The sequence below is a fragment of the Bos taurus genome, chromosome 8 (genome assembly GCF_002263795.3).
Source record: "Bos taurus isolate L1 Dominette 01449 registration number 42190680 breed Hereford chromosome 8, ARS-UCD2.0, whole genome shotgun sequence".
Taxonomy (NCBI): Eukaryota; Metazoa; Chordata; class Mammalia; order Artiodactyla; family Bovidae; genus Bos; species Bos taurus.
Window position 1 is genome coordinate 109,926,400 of NC_037335.1, and position 17,597 is coordinate 109,943,996.

At 48.1% G+C, this 17,597-nt stretch overlaps 1 protein-coding gene across 10 annotated transcripts in view; it reads right to left on the reverse strand.

Moving 5' to 3' along the window:
* Nucleotides 1-17,597, reverse strand: part of CDK5RAP2 (CDK5 regulatory subunit associated protein 2) — a 184,244-nt gene that overhangs the window by 97,599 nt on the left and 69,048 nt on the right. For 8 of the 10 annotated variants that reach the window (XM_059889002.1, XM_059889006.1, XM_059889003.1 and 5 more), the window contains exon 13: nucleotides 149-319. The exons of 1 other annotated variant lie outside the window; for it this stretch is intronic. In XM_059889002.1, coding sequence (XP_059744985.1) covers nucleotides 149-319 — 171 coding nt within the window. Of the gene's footprint in view, nucleotides 1-148; nucleotides 320-11,063; nucleotides 11,277-17,597 lie in introns of those variants that run through there. One more of the 10 variants, XM_024995549.1, reaches the window with a different exon arrangement.

Below are 17,597 nucleotides of genomic sequence, written 5' to 3' on the forward strand. Positions count from 1 at the left end.
ACAGACAGCAGTGAAGACCACCCTCTTTTTTTGCCAGACTCACCTTTTTCTGAGCATCCTTAGAAAAGAGTTTTTAAGCACAATAACAACAACAAAGAAAAGCTACGCTGAAGTAAGAACGTGTAAACACAGGAGGGACACGTGGTACCTGAGGCAACGAGGCCTTCTGAGCGGCGCTTTCTCTGAGGCTCCTGATCACTTGCTCTTGACTCTGCAATTTTTTATTGCTTTCACTCAACAGACTCTTGTAACAACTCTCCACTGCTTTCTCTCTCTCATTCACTTCATTGCGTAATTTCTCAACTTCATTTCTAAGGTCCTACCAGAAGCAAAAGAAAAAACGGAAGTTGCTTGACAAGTCTCGAGGTAACAACCTTTCACCTGTTTTTACCTTATTGCTTAAGAAAGCAAGCCAAACAGATATAACTGACAAACATGAGCTTCCTCCTTCTTTAAGGTCTTGGGAAAACCAACTTTAAAAATAATCTGAAATTTTGGGGAAAGCTTCAGGTGCACACATTTATCACAAAATTATTTGCAATACTGAAACAACCGGAAGGAAACTAAACGTCTAACAACACAGAATTATAAAAAGCATACGGCAGTATGGAAACATAAACATGACATATGTGAAAGAGACAGCCAGTGGGAATCTGCTATACGTGCAGGGAACCCAGAGCTGGTGCTCTGTGACCACCTAGTCGGGTGGGACGGGGAGGCAGATGGGAGGGCGGTTCAAGAGGGAGAGGATATACGCCTAGCTATGGCTGATTCATGCTGATGTGTGACAGAAACCATCACAATACTGTAAAGTAACTATCCTCCAATTAAAAGTATTTTTTAGAAAAAGCATATAGTATAAAACATCACAGTTAAGAGAAAAACAAAGCAGGAGACTGTGTGACACGATGCTGACGGTCTTCTAACTGCTCACATAAAATAGTTTTAAGGCTCGGAGGAAACACATCAAAATAATACAGTATCCCTAAGTAGAAGGATTACGGGTGACTTTGTATTGATATTGATCTTCCTGAGCTTCTTAAAAGCTCTAAGTCTGTATTACTTTCACAATCATAAAAATAAACTGTCTTAAATGACATTTACAATACATGGAAAATGCTCAAGTTATAATGTTAAGGAAAAACACAGAAATCAAACAGTACACAGTGTGAATTTTAACTATCTCAAAATGTGCACTATTTGTAATACGGAACCACTATTCCTAATAGCAAGAGGCTGGAAATAGCAAATGTCCGTAGCAGAGGGATCCACGCGTGTGCCTCCTCGCGGCGGAGCGCTCAGAAGCCGTAAAGGAACAGGAATGAGGACTGCATCAATATCCCGCCCTCAAGGAATCCTTCAAATATACTGCTCAGGAGGGGGTGCGGGGTGGAGGGCGGTGTGGACCCCAAGAGGAAAAACAGGATGCACAGCACCCTGCCACTTAATCAATCACCAGGAATGGCTGCCGACAAGGAAAAGGAGAGAGCAAGACAGAGGAAAGAGCAGATTCATTTTACAGATGTGACGGTGAAAGCATTTGAATGTTTAGATAAGTATTTTAAAATTAAATGAGAGTCTCCTAAAACTAAAAGCACAAGACACGGGAAAAGAATTTAACTGTGCATCAAGCTGACTGGCTAACCAAACAGAGAGGAACGATTTCAATAACGAAAAAGTCGAGTCATCTCTACACCCCTAGTGGGATCTTTCTCCAACGACAAAGGAGCTGCTGCAGAAGCCCTCAGCTGCTTTCAGTAATCGTGCTGCAGGAAATAACACTTGTATTGTTATTCTGAAACTGTGTGTGTATAAGTACATGCATACTTATTAAGTAACTAATTACTACGATCATAAGAACCAAGCCTCAGAAAACACAAATATAAAATAAGTTAAAACCTGTAATTCTAAATTTGAATTGGAAACATGAATAGGAACTTACATTCAATTATTTCTTTCCTTTCACTAAAAAAACCTAGAATCAATACCCTCCCTAGCATGCAGGCTACAGTTGCTAAATACCATCGCTCACAGAAAACAAAAACAAAAAAACTTCCATTATCCTTTAAAACAGTGGTTCTCAAAGTGTAGGCCCTAGAACAGCGTTATCAGCACCACCAATCACTGGGCCCCCACCCACACCTGTTACATCAGAAACTCTAGAAAGAGGGCGCACCCATCAATCTGTCTCCATAAGCCCTCCGTGCACGCGTGTTCAGTTGCCAAGTAGCATCTGACTCTTTGCGACCCCATGGGCTGTAGCCCACCGGCTCCTCAGTCCATGGGGATTCTGCAGGCAAGAATACTGGAGTGGGTTGCCATTTCCTTGTCCAGGGGATCTTCCCAACCCAGGGATTGAACCCACATCTCCTGTGTCTCCTGCATTGGCAGGCAGACTCTTTACCACTGAGCCACCTGGGAAGCCCTTAGTAAGCCCTCCAGGTGACTCCAAATCACAGTAGAGAGTGCTTTATAGAAAGGGATGAGTCCAGACCTTGGGCAGGAATACATAATATGAGCTCAGACATCTCATCATGTCAGAAGGAAAGACTCTATCAAAGACTCCATGTTCACGTCCAAAGAACTCAAGAATCAACTTGAATAAGATTTTTCATTGTCACAAGATAGGACAATTAGGATATCAAAGATAATGACAATGAATTAATATATGTCAAAAATGTTTTTTTTTAAATCCATGAGTTCATAATGACTGAAGAAAAAACAAAAACCCTTTGGTCACTATGGTAGACAGAATAATGGCCCCCCAAAGATGTTCACACCCTAATCCCCAGAATCTCTGACTAGGCTGATTACATGGCAAAAAGTTGCCAATGGAAGTGAGGTTGCTAATCAGCTGACCTTGAAACAGACAGATTACTCAGGTGCCCCCAACATAATCACAAAGATCCTTAAAAGTGAGAGAGGGGAGCACAGAAAAGACCCCATCAGCCAGCTCTGGAACTGAAGATGGTGGGAGTCACAGCTTGAGAAATGCAGACAGCCTCTAGAAGCTGGAGAAGACAAGGAAACGGATTTTCTCCTAAAGCCCTCAGGAAGAATACAGCCCTGCCATGGTAAGACCCACTTCAAACTTCTGACTTCCAGAACCACAGGCTAAGTTTGTGCTGCTAAGCAGCCAAGTTGTGGTGATTTGTTACAGCAGCAGAAAGAAACTAATACAGTCACCTTTGGAAGATTTCAGGGGACTCTTATTTTGTCTTTTCTGTAAGAACTACACCCCAGAGTAACTGTATAGATATGAAAAACAAGTTTTCCTTAATAGAAGTATATAGCTATTATATAAAAGGATTGATGAAATTAAATTATCATCATTTTGCAATTATCAATGGCTAGTAGCATATTAAAAAGCAGAGACATTACTTTGCCAACAAAGGTCCGTCTAGTCAAGGCTATGGTTTTTCCTGTGGTCATGTATGGATGTGAGAGTTGGACTGTGAGGAAAGCTGAGCGCTGAAGAATTGATGCTTTTGAACTGTGGTGTTGGAGAAGACTCTTGAGAGTCCCCTGGACTGCAAGGAGATCCAACCAGTCCATCCTAAAAGAGATCAGTCCTAGGTGTTCACTGGTAGGACTGATGCTAAAGCTGAAACTCCAGTACTTTGGCCACCTCATGCAAAGAGTTGACTCATTGGAAAAGACCCTGATGCTGGGAGGGACTGGGGGCAGAAGGAGAAGGGGACGACAGAGGATGAGATGGCTGGATGGTATCACCAACTCAATGGACATGAGTCTGAGTGAACTCTGGGAGTTGGTGACGGACAGGGAGGCCTGGCATGCTGCAATTCATGGGGTCGCAAAGAGTCGACACGACTGAGCGACTGAACTGACTGAGTAAATCATAAAAACAGGGACTATCAAACACTACATACCTGCTGTTAGACCACCTATGATGTAATCTTGCCAAAAAGTTAAACCTGAATTTGATCATGCACCTTATCTAACTAGCAATTTACTCGAAATAAAGTCAGCAGAGAAACAAGTTGAATGACATTACAAAAATACAATCAACAAAATCTAAAATGTGGAAATAAAGGACAAATGACCCAACTTAGTCAACAAATAAATTACAAAGAAAAAAAAAAAGGAGAGAGAACTTGTAGAATAAATAATAATTAGGAAAGTTAGGGAAGGCCAGTATGAATTCACAAATTCATATTGATTCTACAAATTCTGAGTTCATTTGAACTTTCCTTCCTTCATTCACAGACACACTTGCTCACACACAGAGTTGGCCATAGTTTACTTGGGTGTATATATGTGTATATGTGTGTATATATTTTGTATGGGTAAGTGCTAAGTCACGTCAGTCATGTCCAACTCTCTGTGACCCCATGGACTTTTGTATGAACAGAAGTAAATACAGGTAAGTATATGCCTGTATACATTCTGCATGCGTATATAAAAAAATGTAAACACACATTTCAAACTGCCTACTGCCAAGGCCTGGTAGTGATGATGACGCCCGTCATTCAGACAGTGGTTCCTAAATGCCATTCTCCAATAAAAGAGACCAGGGATCCATAAAGAAATGGTTGATTCCAGAACTGGATGAGGGAAAATACAAGAGTCCAGGACATCTTGTGACCCTAGCAAGTGTGGAAGTGCTCAGAAATGTTAAAGACACAGGAATCAGTCTGGAGGAGTTCCCCAAAGCCAAATCTGAGTCAATCTGAACAAGAAAAGAAATCATGGTAATAATGGCTTAACAACCTATAGAATGAAACAAAAATCCATGAGTTCATACGGGTATAAACGGCTGAAGAATAAAAAGCTGCAGAAGGGACAGCCCTTCCTTACAGGAGAATTACAACTCTAAGTGCAGCAGGAACGACGGGCGCCACCACTAAGCAAGCTCCAGGGCAGGAACCGCTGTGGGCACGAACCATCAGTGAGAGTCTTAGAGGTATGATGAAAAACAAGACCCTTACGTAGTCTCAAAGTATTTCCCCCAAAACACTATCACAGATGGGGAAGAGTAACTTGATCGTGGAGAATCCAGGAGACCCCCGCCTTAACCAAGGGATCAGCACCAACTTCACCAGAACAAGCTGACATGATGCACCCAGCTTGCCTGTGCTGTTCTTACCAAAAATGCATAACCCCGATCTACTCATGACAGAAATATGAGACAAGCCCAAATGGAAGGTCAGTAACAAAACAATCATCTTGCAAAGGGGTCACAGGCACAAAGGACAGTTGCCGAGCGACCGTCCTCGGTCAGACGAGGCGCGGGAGGCGTGACGGTCAAGGGCAACGTGGGCCTGGGCCAGAAGGGGGCGCTAGTGGGAGACCTGGCAACAGTCAGACGCAGGCCGCGCCTATCGGGACTGCACCGGTGCCTATTCCTGCTTCTGAGGAGCGTCCCACAGGCATGCAGGACATGAACACCGGGGAAGCAGGACAAACAGGAGCTCTGCAATAATACTGTTTCACATCTGTCCTCTGCATCTAAAATCATTCCAAAATAAAACCTTTTAAAAGGAGACTTATCAATCAATGTTTGAACAAACTGTTTAAAACAATTTTTAAATTAGGGAAATCTGAACATTAATTGGCTATTTGATAATATTAAGAATTAACCTTTTTGAAATGAACATATTTTGGGTTTTGTTTTAAAAAAAAAAACATACTGAAAATCTGATGAAATAATCTGCCTGGGAATTGCTTAAAATACTTGAGTATTGAAAGAGAGGGAGATGGGAGGAAGGCATAGATAAAGGACGGTTGGCTAAGAGTCTCTGAGTGCTGAGGTGGGTGACAAGCGCCAGAGGGCCAGTGCACTATTCTCTCTCCTCTTCTGTGTATTTGAGTTTTTCTTTAATAAGTACCTTTTTTAAAGCAATGATTAAAAATCCAAAAGACATACCAAAATGAATGATTATAGATGATTTTTTAAATTATTTTTTCTCAATTTTTAAAATATTTTATACTAAGTATAGACTACACTCATAATGGGGGATAAACATTTTTAAAGTAACATTTTTAAAAACAGAAACCACTTTAAAAATTAAATGTTGATTTTTTTTTCTTAGGCAAACAGATGATAAGGTTGTCCTGAACCTTTAATACAAAACAAGCAGGCCAAGAACCTATCATGAATTATCAATGTAAAGAGAAATTCAACTCTAGAGAAAGAAGATTTCTAATGCACAAATACTACTAAAGCAACAGTAACAGAATTCTAAAGTTAAAGAATAAAAACATTCTCCCACCTTAGAGTTGTGCCAACAAATTAAACCATTTTCCCACTGCAGACATTTCTGGAGTCACAATTTTCAGACAATTTTAATTTTGGTTTGGCTTTTTTTCCCCATTGTACTTTATTCCACTACACCACAACCTACAAAGAGCACACGATGAAACATGAAGAAAAAAAAATTCTTAAAAATTTAAACGTTTAAGAGTATAATGTCCTATGAATATTTTTTAAAAAAATACAAAAAAGAGTGAGGTCCACAGCATGTGGCACCTGAGCTTACAACCTCTCAGCCTCTGAATCCAGGGGAAAAGCAAGATGAGGTCACTGGGGGTGGAAGGGAGGCTCAAGAGGGAGAGGATATATATACTTATAGCTGATCCACGCTGTACAGCAGAAACCAACACAGCATCGTAAAGCAGGCATCCTCCAACTAAAAATCTAAAAAACAAGAATCGCCCACAGAGCGCATACCCAAGCACACATGCGCACGCACACACATGCATGCACACACACACGCGCGTGCACACACACACACACACACTTACACACTCACATGTGTGCACGCGCACGTGCGCGCACACACACACACACACACACACACACACACACACACACACGCTCACAGGCATCAGAAAGGCCACCAGGACAGAGTCCATCCGTCTTACTGCTGCTACCAGGCCACAGGCAGTTGATGATGTTTCGTGATCACCTGCCTTCCTGAGTGCTCAGCGAGCCGTCCCAATCAGGGTGAGAACGTGCACCAGGGTGGCGGGGGGCCCTGGCTGGTGGGCAGGAGCATGAAGGGGCCCCGGAACTGCCCACATCTGGGCCCAGCCACACCTGGTTCCACTGGTAAGAAAAGCTACTGTGCGTCGAGTACCAGGATCCCACGTGACCTGCACAGCCCACGGCGGCCCCCACGCTCTGTCCCACCTGCATCCCCGTTACCTCTCTGGCCTCCCCTCCTCCTGCTCCCCCCTTACTCTTCTGTCCAAGCAACCCCGGCTTTCTTGCCATCTCTCTTACATACCACCTAAATTCCCAGCCCAAGACTCATCTGCTTGCACCTCTGTCTGGAAAATCCCCCGAGGCTGCTTCCCCACTTCCATCGAGTCTGAGCTCAAATGTCACTTCTAATCCAGTGTTCCCAGCCCATCCTGCCTAAAAGAACCCCCAGGAGTCCCACCACAGCCTCACTCCCCAAATCCCTTCCTTTCTCTAGTCTTCCTCATAGCATCTGGTGCTGCTGCTGCTAAGTCACTTCAGTCGTGTCCGACTCTGTGCGACCCCATAGATGGCAGCCCACCAGGCTCCCCCATCCCTGGGATTCTCCAGGCAAGAACACTGGAGTGGGTTGCCATTTCCTTCTCCAATGCATGAAAGTGAAAAGTGAAGTGAAGGCACTCAGTCGTGTCCGACCCTCAGCGACCCCATGGACTGCAGCCACCAGGCTCCTCCGTCCATGGGATTTTCTAGGCAGTACTGCAGTGGGGTGCCACTGCCTTCTCCGTAGCATCTGCTAACACGGCGTTTAATTATGTGTATGTTTTGGTTACAGTCTCCACAGCAGAACGTAAGCTCCATGAGGGCAGGAGCTTCTGCACATTCTGTTTCCTGTTTGTCTCCAGCCCCTAGAACGGCAGCGGGCACAGTCGGCACTCGTGGCCGATTTCAGATAGCCGTGAGTTCTCTGACCTCTGTCTTGCCGCTCGCACAGTTCACTGAACCCAGGGCAGATAAGGCAGGACTGGGAAAGCTGGAGGAGGACTCGAGGAGCCACAGGGACTGCAGGCATGTTTATTCTCTCCAGGCGGCAGCAGCCAGGAGTCTTCAAAGACTACGGACATACTAAGACAGGACAAAGGCGGCCCGTGGCCAAGTGGGCACAGGCGCAGTGCTACCAAGGCCGGCAACGCCGCTGTTCACACAGCACAAGGGGCCGGGAGGGAGTGGGGCAGGGGAGGCTGGCTGGTGCCGTGCCGTCAGCTGATTTCTCCACACCTTCCCCCCGAAAGACGCACAGTCTCTGTCGCCTCCTATTAAGTCTGGGCCGTGGGGTGACTACCACAGCCAAAGGAGTATGGCAGAAGTGACACTAAGCCAGTTTCCGGGTCCAGGCTTTAAGAAACTGGCAGCTTCCAACTCATGCCTCTCGGAATTATGAATCACCATCGAAAACGCGTGACTGCCTTAACGCTGCCGTGGCCACACACAAGGGCTCCAGGTGGCAATTCCAGCCGCGTCAGCTTTCCGGCCGCCCTCCAAAATGGCAGCAGAGGTGTGACCGAAGCGCTAGGGACCCTCCAGGCCGGCCCATCCACCAGCTGGATGCCACGAGGGACCTGGGCCGTGGAGAGCAGAGAGCAGAAATCACCCAGCTAAGCCCCGCCCAAACCCTTAACCCACAAAACCATGAAATATAATCAAATGATAATCTCTTAAGACACCAAGTTTAGGGATAATTTGTTACGGAGCAACAGATAACCAAAACAGCACTCAATAAGTATCTGTTGGATGACTAAATAAATGAATGAAGCAGATGGGATTCTTCCCATTTTATTTAATGAGCAGACCGGTCCAGATAATTAAAGCAATTCACTCAAGGCCACAGTCACCGAGGGACAGCAGCTATCTGACTCCAAGCCTCTCAGCTCACTTCCACACAAGGACGAGGGTTTGGATTTCTTCGGTATCAGCACTAAAGCAATGATTCCAACACACTCAAATGGTCATCTGACATTTGCTTTTAAAGAAACCCCCCCCTGAAAATTACTGAGAAAGGGACCATAAATCCTGCTGTTAAGCCACTGAGGTAGGTGCATCTTTAAATTCACAACAAACTTGCCTGCCATCCTAGAAAGAGCCTGTCTGGTTTTCCATTCTAAAATATGTATGTGTTACGGCCAGGTAGAAAGGACACGCTGCTCACGCACATAGCAGTCACAGGCCCACTTACACCGTTTCCCAGATTCGGCTCCCTGCTCATAAAACACTTCTCAGACCCGTATTTGGATGTCTGGTCACACTTCTGTGTGTGTGTTCGGCCATCATTTACTGCATTCTCTAATTCTTTTTTAAATTCAGCTCCCTAGGTTAACAACTTCTTACCTGTTTTAAGTGATAAAAGCTACCAATTAACGCTGTTGCCTTTCCCCTCAATGGAGCTGACCACACAAAAATGGCCCACCTGTTCCAGGCTCCCACAAAGGACGCAGAGTTCTGTCACGCCCCCAGATCGGGGGTTCCGAGTCACAGAAACGTGTGCATCGGAACGTTTTGGGGGTACAGCAGCCTCAGCATGTATCAGGAGCTCAAGGAGAGTCAGAACATCAATGAGCACAAACTATTTCTCTCATAAGCGTTGGTAACAGAACTGCTATTTACCAAGGCCAAGGCATTTATTAAAACATCTCTAACCCATAAGACTGCCTACAGGGTAGTATTATTAGTCCTGTGTTTACAAAGACGAAACTAGGGCTTGTGGAGGTTGAGAGATTTTCGCAGAGCTTATAACAAGGAAGTTCAGGGGCTGAAATTCAAACCCAAGTCGGTTTGACTCCAAACTCTGTGCTCTTCTAACTCAACCGCGCTACTGCTGAAGCCAAAGAAAGCGGAAAACTGCCCTGTGACACGGGTCCGCCCTGGGCAGCAATCCACCCCCTGGGGCTGGCATTATAGCTTCTCAAGGACTCAGGGTGGATGGAATAACCAGCCTCAGACACGGCCGCCCCCTGCCCCCTGGTAATGAACGAGGCAGGACCAAGGATCTTGGATCTCATATGAAGAGCAGTCGGAGAAGGCTCGAAGTCAAACGACCACTGCGGGAAGGGGAAAACGTGTGCCGAGGTGGCCTTGAGGAGGAGCGGCTGCCATGGCAACAGAGAGACAGCCCACGGGCTCGCGGGCTCGGCCCCAGCGGAGTTATAATCAATGTTTAGGGGAGGCATGGAGACGGCATGTCTCGCCTGAGCAAAACAATCAGAACTGAAAATTGATAAACTTGGGTGGCTTCCCCAAACCTCCTTCAATATTCCTGGGCTGTGAAGACAGGCAGACCTAGCCTTGAATCCTGGCTCTACTGCTAACTAGCTGTGAGGCCAGAGATAGAGAACATGATCTTTGTGAGTGTTGTCTTTCCAGTAAATGGAGATATTCATATAGATTCCTAGCATCCTTAATGGAGAGGTGGGTGCCCAGCACAGAAGCGGATGCCCAGGAAGTGATACTGTGTCACCTCCCCGCACCAGCCCCTCCAGGCTGACCTCTCCTCCCAGGCTTCCTCGTGTGGGCCCAGCTGAATCCCATCCAAGGTGCAGCTCTGCCCGCTCGCCCCCGCACACACCTCCCCACCCCACAGGAAACCTGGGCCTGAAGCCCAGCACATCCTCCACACGGAGCCCTTGAGAGATGAGGACTGCAGACTCGGTACCAATACCATTGCCTGGGTCTTCTTACTTAAGTAGTGGCAGAAGTGGAAAAAGAAGAAGTGAGGACGTCGGGCCACCCAGCCAGGACCAGGGCCAGCTAAGCCAGCAACAGGAAAGCCACAGGATCTGAAACCTGGGTTTTTAACTTAGGGTATAGTAACACACCCGTGAGCAAAGCACAGCCCCATGAAGAACCTGGTCTCTGATTAACCGGAAGAATCCCTCCTCCTTCCTGGAGGAGGCCTTAAAAAGGGGCAGGATGAAGCCGAAGCACTCAGGGCAGAAAGAGAAGAACGACCCCCCGACTCCTCCCGCAGCTCAGCCCCTCGTCCCCCAGCCCAGCATACTGCTTCAGCTGTGGCCCCCGTCTGCTCAACTGCAGCCGCTAAGTGCCCTCCAGACTCTGGTTCACCCACCAGAACACACGCCCTCCTCTGATCCTTGCATCTCTGCCCTGAACCTTCAGCAGCTCCGAGTGAACTGCGGGACGAAGCTGCCCTAACAAGCAGTCGCTCCCGGCTAACTTCGGGGGGGGGGCAGCGGGGGCTCCCTCCTTGCTTTATCTCACCCAACTGCTCCATCAGCCCCCCAGGCCCCCGCCTGTCTCCATCCATCCCCCCCAGGAAAGAAAATAATAAAAACCTCTCCAGTTCTGCCTGGAGACAGCACGCTTATCTGACAAGGGCCAATCCCAGGGCCAAGCCTTCCACAAAGCCCTTCTTGATTCCTCTGACCCTCTGCAATCGTCCTCCCAAAATACTACCCCCCACTTTTTCCTACGAACCTCCACAGCACTTTGGAGAGTACTGGGCACCTCACATCCATCGCACCTCCTCCAATCCTCGCAGCAACCTGGCTGCGAAGCAGAGGCTCTGACAATACCCACTCCACCAACCAGGAAACTGCAGTTCAGAGAGCTCCAGCAATTTAACCAAAGGAGAAAAGTGGTGGAATCCAGATTCAAAACCAGGTTTAACTGTGTCCTTTTCACTAAACAAGTGGTTTTTCAAACTGAGCTCGCAAACAAAGCCCTCGGATGAGCAGTGCGGAAGCCTGGCCAGCTGTCTGCATCATGTAACCGCATGTTCCCAGGCCTTCCTCCAGAAATTGAGTCAGTTGGCTGGAGGAAAGCACGCAAGTTCATAATGGGTTTTAATGCAGGAATCTGCAGATACATCTGTTTACCTGCTTCTAAACAAAAAGACGCGGGGAAAAAATCTGAAGACCCCCTACCCTACACCAGACCACCACCCTTCACGATGAGTGGCCCCAGCAAGCCTTCATGACGCCATCAACAGAGCGGCCTCAATTTCCACCCACATGGGCCACACTCTTTGACTTGAAGATTCCTAGCACCGAGCTGAGCGCTGCCTTTGCATATCAGAGGCTCTCTTACAGCAGATGTGTTTTTTTTTTTTAAGTGGATTATATGAAAAATAAAATATCCCTATAATCTTAGAATCACATTAGAAATGAAAAGCCAGGCCCTCACACTTCCTTCGCCAGGCAGCTAGTTTGTTTTATCACCAGCCAGGTGGAGAATGAGAAGGTTCTCATCCATCAAATTTCCATCTTATCAGGAGGCTTCACTATGAGAAAGCTTGTCAGTGGTTACCTTTAAACATACAGAGGAAAACTTCGCTAAAATCTTAATGAGGTATAGAAACTCAGTGATGTAAGAACTTTCAGAAAGAGCAGGAGATACTGGTGCTCCAGTAACACTCTGCAGAGCCTCGTGGCTCCTGGGGACTGAGGCAGGAGGCGGACGTGGTGGGGAGAGAGGGGCCGCCCGGCTTCTTACCGCGACTCTCCCTGAGCAGCTCTGCCTCTGTTTTCTCTCCAGAAGAGTTATTTGGACAAAGAATGAGTGAAGTGAAGTTGCTCAGTCGTGTCCGACTCTTTGCGACCCCATGGACTGTAACCCAACAGGCTCCTCTGTCCATGGGATTCTCCAGGCAAGAATACTGGAATGGGTTGCCATTTCCTTCTCCAGGGGATCTTCCCGACCCAGGGATCGAACCCAGGTCTACCGCATTGCAGGCAGACGCTTTGCTGTCTGAGCCTCCAGGGAAGACGAACAAAGAATTCATGTGCTCAAAAAATAAACGGAGACCACTGAAATGAGACAGTCCACGCCACAGAGACCAGTAACCACGTGAGCAGTGTGATTCTGAGCAGGGAGCTCCGTGTGGGTGTCACCAGGAAGCCAGGGGCGGACAAACGGACAAAGGAGGGGAAGTTCAAACTGAGCAGGGGTCGGGGCGCACCCCTCGAGGTACCGGGCACCAGGCGAGGCACCCCAGCGATGCAATGGGGCACGCCCACCCTCCCCGCAGCCTGTGCCCCGTGCCGGGCTCATTCACGACACCCCAGCCTCGACCCAGGCCTTCCCTCTACCGGAAACCCATCCCCACCCCCGGCCTCAAACAGGGGCTTATCCTTCGGGTCTCAGCTCACACCCACGTCCTCTGTGAAGCCCCCACTTCCCCTCCCCTCTTAGCACGATTTTGTTCTCCGTGCTCCCAAAGCACTCGGGCCAGCCCTCCATGAGCATTCATCATGCTCGACTGAAGCTCTTGTCGGCGTTTCCACTGTATTTCTCTACTAGATTCCTTCAGAGACTGCGTCTGACTTGATTCAGTCCTGTCTCCTCAGTGCCCAGGACAGGGCCTGGCACAAAAATTATACAGGAAAAGCCAGAGATAAAAGAAAGTCTGTTTACGCCCCAGAAAGACAATAGCAATTTCCGATGAAAAGTGATGGAAACGGCCTTCAAAGCCAGCAGCCCCACGTGAGCCACTCACACCCCAGAGTCTGTCACTGAAAAGGGTTCTGATGCCCCTCCTAGAGGAATCAGCGGGTTGGAAAGGAATGCACAAGCGCTTTCTCCAGAGGAGAGGTGACTGTTGATCAAAGAAGGAATGTATGGTTTTGTTGCCTTGACTGGTGAAAGGGCAGACCACACTTACTAGCCAGCAGGGTCTGGCAGAGTCTCGGGGCCACGCTTTGTCACCCCAAGCCCTGCGCCAGCACCTGCCACACAATTAAAAGGCAACGAAAGACGAAGGAAGAGAAGGAACCTGAGGTGCTGATCAGCGCCCTATGTGTGCTGGGAACCACAGGAGGTGTTTTCTCCTGCCTTAAACTTTATTATCCATTATTTAATTCCAAATTAGACGTCATCAACCCCATTTTAGGGGAGTAAATGTAAGTTGAGAAGAACTAAGTAACTGGCTTAGAAGCTTAGAGTTAAGCACCTACTGATGCTGAGATTCCAACCTGAGTTTGCCACCATTTCCCCGTGTCCCAAAGATATCCACTAAATTGCTGCATTTCTAGCACCCAAGACCATCAACAACAAAACAGCTACTACTTACTCATCACTGGTGATGTGCCAGGTGTTACGCTAAGTGCTCTATCTTTTCTCATGGGACCCTCACAACTAATGCCTGGTTTTCTAACAAGAGGTGGACATCACGGAGAAGGCAATGGCACCCCACTCCAGTACTCTTGCCTGGAAAATCCCATGGACAGAGGAGCCTGATAGGCTGCAGTCCATGGGGTCGCTAAGAGTCAGACATGACTGAGTGACTTCCCTTTCACTTTTCACTTTCATGCATTGGAGAAGGAAATGGCAACCCACTCCAGTGTTCCTGCCTGGAGAATCCCAGGGACGGGGGAGCCTGGTGGGCTGCCGTCTATGGGGTCGCACAGAGTCGGACATGACTGAAGCAACTTAGCAGCAGCAGCGGCAAAGTAGCTGGCTCCCAGACCCACCGCTGGCAAGCGACAGAGCCAGGGTTCAAATCCGGCCTGACTCCCACGTCTCTGCATTCTGCCTCTCTTAGGAGGAGCTGGGATTTGCAAAGACTAAATTTCTCTCACAGGTCATTTAAACTGCACATCTGACAAGGACACTGATTCAAACTCTTCACACCTGACCTTAAAAACAAAGGCTAGGGGTTGGGGGAAGAGGAGCTTTGACCCTTGGTAAAAATCACTCCAGGAAATAGTGGAGGAGAGACAAGGCTGGCATGCTGCAGTTGCAGAGTTGGGCAGGACTTAGCGACTGAACAACAACAAATCACACTACCTCAGGTCTGTGGTCTTAGCCCTAACCAAGCAGTCTACAGACACCGTCTCCAAGCGCCAGCTTTGAATGACAGCTCACCAAGAGATGTCCTAAATGCTGCTGCAACCCCACCCGGGGTCACCCAGCCTCAAACACGCGAGGAGCCAAGAGAGGCTGAGGCTGAACCGCCCCAGAATCAAACCCACCCCTGTCAAAGCACACGGGATCAGCCAGTTGGGTGACGGATACAACTTTAACAAGACTTGGGGGCTGTAGCCGGTAAAACCCATCTCCGCAGAGCTGAGGGCCCAGGTTCTGAAGCACACACTTGTCAGAGTAGCAGGAGACAGGTCTCATAACAGGCGAGAGCGTTAGCAGACAGTCTGGGGAACAGGCTAAATCAACGTCTAAGGACCGGGGCCCTCAGAGGGGAAGGAAGAGCCTGTGACTTGCTCCTCTCCGCCCCCTGCTCACCCGGAGCAGCACAGAGCGCCTGAACCAGAGGCAGCAAACGCAAAACCGAGACGTGCCTGTGCTGTCCTCCACCACACACACGCACACACGCACACACACACACACGCACTCCACCACACACACGCACACGCACACACACACACGCGGCAGCACCTCGAGTCTCTGGAGCCAAACAAGGTTGTCAAAGCCAGAGATGTGAGAGCAAGGTTGTAAGAAACCAAGCAGCTCCTGTTAGAGCACAAAGTCCCAGTGAAGCCACTCAGTCGTGTCTGACTCTCGTGACCCCACGGACTGCAGCCCACCATGCTCCTCTGTCCATGGGGGGATCCTCCAGGCAAGAACACTGGAGTGGGTAGCCATGCCCTTCTCCAGAGGATCTTCCCGACCCAGGGATCAGACCCTGGTCTCCCACACAGCAGTCAGATTCTTTACCATCTGAGCCACCAGGGAAGCCCCAGACCACAGAAGCTAGGACATTTTAAACATCACAGTCAGAACATCGACTTAGGAATACTGGGGGAGGGGGTCTGATTGTTTTTTGCAAAGGCCTCCTGAATTTCTTTAAAGAGTTCTGGGTCCCTCTGCTGGTGAGGAGGTATAATACAATAAAGGGGATCTATCTGTGAGACCCTCACTTTTTGACCTTGTTCTTTTTTTTTCGTGAATAGCACTCCCGAGGTAGAGGCTGAAGCTTGGATTCACGCGAGCCTACCCACAGTGCCTGCACACTGCAAATGCTCAGCAACGGTCCCCTCAACAAACAAACGAGCAAGCTGCAGATGACGACACAGGCCGGGGAGCCTGGCGTGGGTCACTGCAATCACAGGCGATTAAAACAAAGCTACAGACAGTGAACTGACTCTCCCGGCCAAACGTCTCGGTGTTCACGCACCATCAGACACTGTGAATTCAGACGCCTCAGATCCAAGCCGCATCTTCGACAGGCACTGTCTCCTTCCAAAATGCTTAGCAGGGGGAACAATGAGGCGGCAGTACATGGTTTTGGCACGAGCACAGGATGGTTCGATCACATCCAAGAGAGGCTGGCTCGACCCGTGCTGCTCGACAGGGGCCACTGCAAGGCTTCGAGTGAGGGATCGTCTCAAGACAGAGCTGCAGGATTATTTCCCGCTGACTTTGTGATTCTTGTCCAAGAAACGAGAATACTGGGAAACAGCGAGACAGTCCCAGGGACTGAAAGCCTAAATACTTACAGGCTTACCCGACTTGGATGACATTGATCTGGCCCTGGGCAAAATTGCTTTTATTGAATGGGGTATTGTCGAGGGCTCTGTATACTGCTCAGAGAACTCTTTATAGAAACCCACCAGAGGCAATACCTCCCTTAGGCCTCAGTGCCAGCAAAGGCTGTCCCTTTATCTTAATGTCTTCATCTTTACAGACACTGGAGACCTTGTAACTACATTTCCCTTTTTACTGTCGCTGCCAGGAACGACCAGCCGGGTGTTAAGTCCCGTCTCTAGCACTGCGACCACGATCACAGCAGGCATCTCTCCTGCCTCACCTGCTTCCATTTCACTCGTCATCCTCATTTTTCTGTGACCCTAACGCATTTAATTTTGACTGTCCATAAATCTCTGAAAATGTTTCTGAAACATAGAAACAATGACAAGTTTGAAAGCTTCAAATAACCCAGACACAAGTTAGGTGGTCTTGAAAACAGATTACTGTGGTCCACTGAAAAGCTGAAATTATCAGTCTTCCTTTTTGCCAAAAGCACAGTATTCTTAACATAAATATTGACGGTCTGGCATAGCCTCAGCATAGTATCTTAGCAAAGTCCTGAAACTAAAAAGTCCACAGTCCTGGATCCACATCACATTATTTATCCTCTTCTACGTGACCAAGATCAAGCCATTTAAATTCTTTTTTTAAAAAGCCATTTAAATTCTGAGGCTCCGGTTAATCTGTAAAATGGGAATAACCTGTTGTATGCCCAATCGCAGGGCTGTGAGCGCCAAGGGAAAGACAGGCGGTCCTTTTATTAACTGCAAAGCACACCAAAGAAACCCACACCTAAGAGATCATATTTGCTTTATTTCTACCACTCCGACACCAATTTTCACTACCAAAAAGGATGCTGAAGACAGAGCTGAATGTGAACCGAGAAAAAGACCAATGTTTGGAGCACGTTTTCGTGCTTCTTCATCGGCGTGCGACTGCGCGGCTGAGCACGCAGCTGCTTTACTGCTGCGCTAGCTTCTGCCGCACGACAAAGTGAATCAGCTGTGAAAGCCAAGTGGCGGTCGCTCAGTCGTGTCTGACTCTTTGCGACCCCGTGAACTGTGGTCCATGGGATTCTCCAGCCCAGAATACTGGAGTGGGTAGTGGTCCCTTCTCCCAGGGAGCTTCCCAGCCCAGGGATCGAACCAGGTCTCCCGCA